Below are 2,844 nucleotides of genomic sequence, written 5' to 3' on the forward strand. Positions count from 1 at the left end.
TTACATGGTCGCAGCTTCTTTCTAACAAAGGTTTTATGGAAATATTTTTAGTTCACTTCTGATTCTTATTTTAATCATAATATTGTGAAGCTTTTTCATATTTGTGTAAATTCTATGAGATCACATTTTTTTGTTTGTTATGCAAAAGGGAAAAGTATTTTTTTCATTGTGTTTAATTTTATTAGAACACACGCGTGCAACACACGTTTTCAGAGACTAATTTTATTATAACGGTCAAATTTCTTTGTCAATAATTTTCAGAATATATTCCTTATGTATGACATCTCGCTATAGCAATTAAAAAATATCTGGAAAACACCGTTTTAAAAAACTTTTTGTATAGTATTATCACAATAAAAGAAATGCCATAAATTTCTTTATGTGATTATTATTATAATAGAGAAGAATCCAAAGCAATTGTAACTGCACCAATGATAGTGCAACTTAATTATTCTAGGGGACAACACTCATGAAGCTTTGAAGTCCAACATACTAAAGGAATAAGAAACATGTAACAAAAATATATACATTACTGACTAAAGAGTAATTATTGAACAAAAAAACCTTAAAAATATCAATACAATATATATATATATATATATATATATATATATATATATTGATTTAGTATCAATTAAGTGAAAGTATCAGTCTTAATGATATCAATACAGTATATGATATTGATTTAATATCAGTTAAACGAAAAAAAGTTGAAGGTATATAATATAATTATTTAGTAGAGTATGAATATAAAGAGATATATATTTATAATTATTTTGCTTTTATGGTATTTGCTTAGTTTCCTAAAAAGAAAGACTTGCATAATTATTATCCATTTTAAGATGAAAAAAATTATAGATAACACATGACGTGGATGAAGCATTCACATTAGTCAAGAAAGACACAAAATGCAACTAAAAAAATATAATAAAGACCAAACTACAATTAAATACACAAAAAGTATTGAAAAGATCACAAGTAGCTAGAAAGAATATTGTTATTTAGTGGTGAATTATATGAGGAAGTTTTATTTGGTAACAAAGTTTGATGTTATCTTAAAATTAAACTTACATTTGAATTGTTTTTTTCTTCTTAATTCAATATTACATACAAAGTGCATTATTTTTGTAATCCTTTAACATGTTATTTGAATTACTAGATTATACAGTAGATAATACTGCCATGTTTTAGTAATAAGATTTATTTTGATATACTAATTAAAATAATAATAGTTTGATATTAAATTTCAACTTATTAATTTTGGGCAGGGGATTACGTTATATTCTAAATAAATAAAAAATTACGTAATTAGAGTTGATGTTAATTACTAACTATTTGATTCCTTACATTTGCAGGTTCAGGTTCGATAATATATGGAGTAATATATTAGATTGAGCGTAAATTGTCAAGTCATTAACTTAAACGATTATATTTAATTTATTACAAGAACTTCTACTTATACCTTTTTACATAAAATATTTTTAGTAATTCAACAAAATTGTACTAAGAATCGAAATACACGCAAATTAGTTGGTAAATAAATATGAAGATATTAACCATTGAGTCAAGATAATTGAGATTCTATTTGAAACATACATACATCACATTTAACATATATATGAGTTATCTTTCAAGATCTGTCAAATCGCATGTTTTCTCTCTTCATCAAAACCCTTATTTATCGATTAATTTAACTCAGGTATGCATATCAATATATTTTATGTATGCAACAAATATCATTTCATATAATCAATGGTTCCTTTTATTTTTTCCATACATATATATGTACTTCGTTATCTTTAATTATCTCATATGAATTGGAACGAATTAATTAGGTATTGATAAAAATGGAACTATTCCAAAGGGCGGAGAGCGTTCGGCTTAGAAATCGAAAAGACAAGTACCTAATAGCGATGGATGACAAAGATAGTGTAACACAAAGACGCAAAGGATCTAATAAAGATTCAATTTGGAATGTTGAATTTGTTGAGGGAAGAGAAGACGCGTTTCGTCTCAAGAGTTGTTATGGAAAATATCTAACCGCTACCAACACACCATTCATTCCAGGTGTTATTGGAAAGAAAGTAATCCAAGCAGATCTTCCAGAAAAGAATTACCCATCCGTGGAATGGGAAGCCGTAAGGGATGGATTTCAGGTACGTCTCAAATCATTTTGGGGAACATTCCTTCAACCAAACGGAGGATTACCACCATGGAGAAATTCAATTACACACGAGGCTCCTAATACTAATAGAAAACACGAAAAAGTCTTGTGGGATATCGAGGTTGTGGATAAACGTCCTAATTTACATCGTCGAACAAGGTCAGATTCCACCTTTCAGAGATTGGATTTAACTTTTATCAGATCAAATTCACATTCTGTGGCATTCACTCTTGTTTCCCCAAAGACAAAGGCCCAACTTGGAGAACCTCAAGAAATTAGTTAAATCAAATATATATGTATGTTTATATGTTATCTTCATTAACTAATTGTGCTTATTGAGGAATTCTTCATAGTATAGCAATTTGTAGATTGAGATTCACATAATTCATTACTTAAGAATACTACATTATTCAATATCCAAATATTTGAGGTATATGAAATTGTGTTATTATATAATGTCGACTGGTTTAATTATAGGTCCAAGTCAAATTGATGTCATTTAAAGCTCAATCAAATAATTCAAATAAGAAAATCATATCTTCAAAGTTCATCACTTTAATGAAGGCATTCAAGTCAGGAGACCAATCTCAAGTTTTTTTTCTAGTGGATTCACTATTAACTAATTTACTTCTCGTTAAATATAATTATATGTGTTTCTCTTGGTGATAATGTCACGACCC

General features: G+C 27.6%; 1 protein-coding gene across 1 annotated transcript; it reads left to right on the top strand.

Moving 5' to 3' along the window:
- The first annotated feature begins 1,830 nt into the window (after positions 1-1,830).
- On the top strand, positions 1,831-2,555 carry LOC125836822 (uncharacterized). The gene has a single exon (XM_049515983.1). It carries the CDS (start codon positions 1,848-1,850, stop codon positions 2,445-2,447), a length of 600 nt encoding a protein of 199 aa, XP_049371940.1. The 5' UTR covers positions 1,831-1,847; the 3' UTR covers positions 2,448-2,555.
- Positions 2,556-2,844: the final 289 nt, after the last annotated feature.

The sequence above is a fragment of the Solanum verrucosum genome, unplaced genomic scaffold, assembly GCF_900185275.1.
Source record: "Solanum verrucosum unplaced genomic scaffold, falcon-dt-bn FXZP01000129.1, whole genome shotgun sequence".
Lineage (NCBI taxonomy): Eukaryota > Viridiplantae > Streptophyta > Magnoliopsida > Solanales > Solanaceae > Solanum > Solanum verrucosum.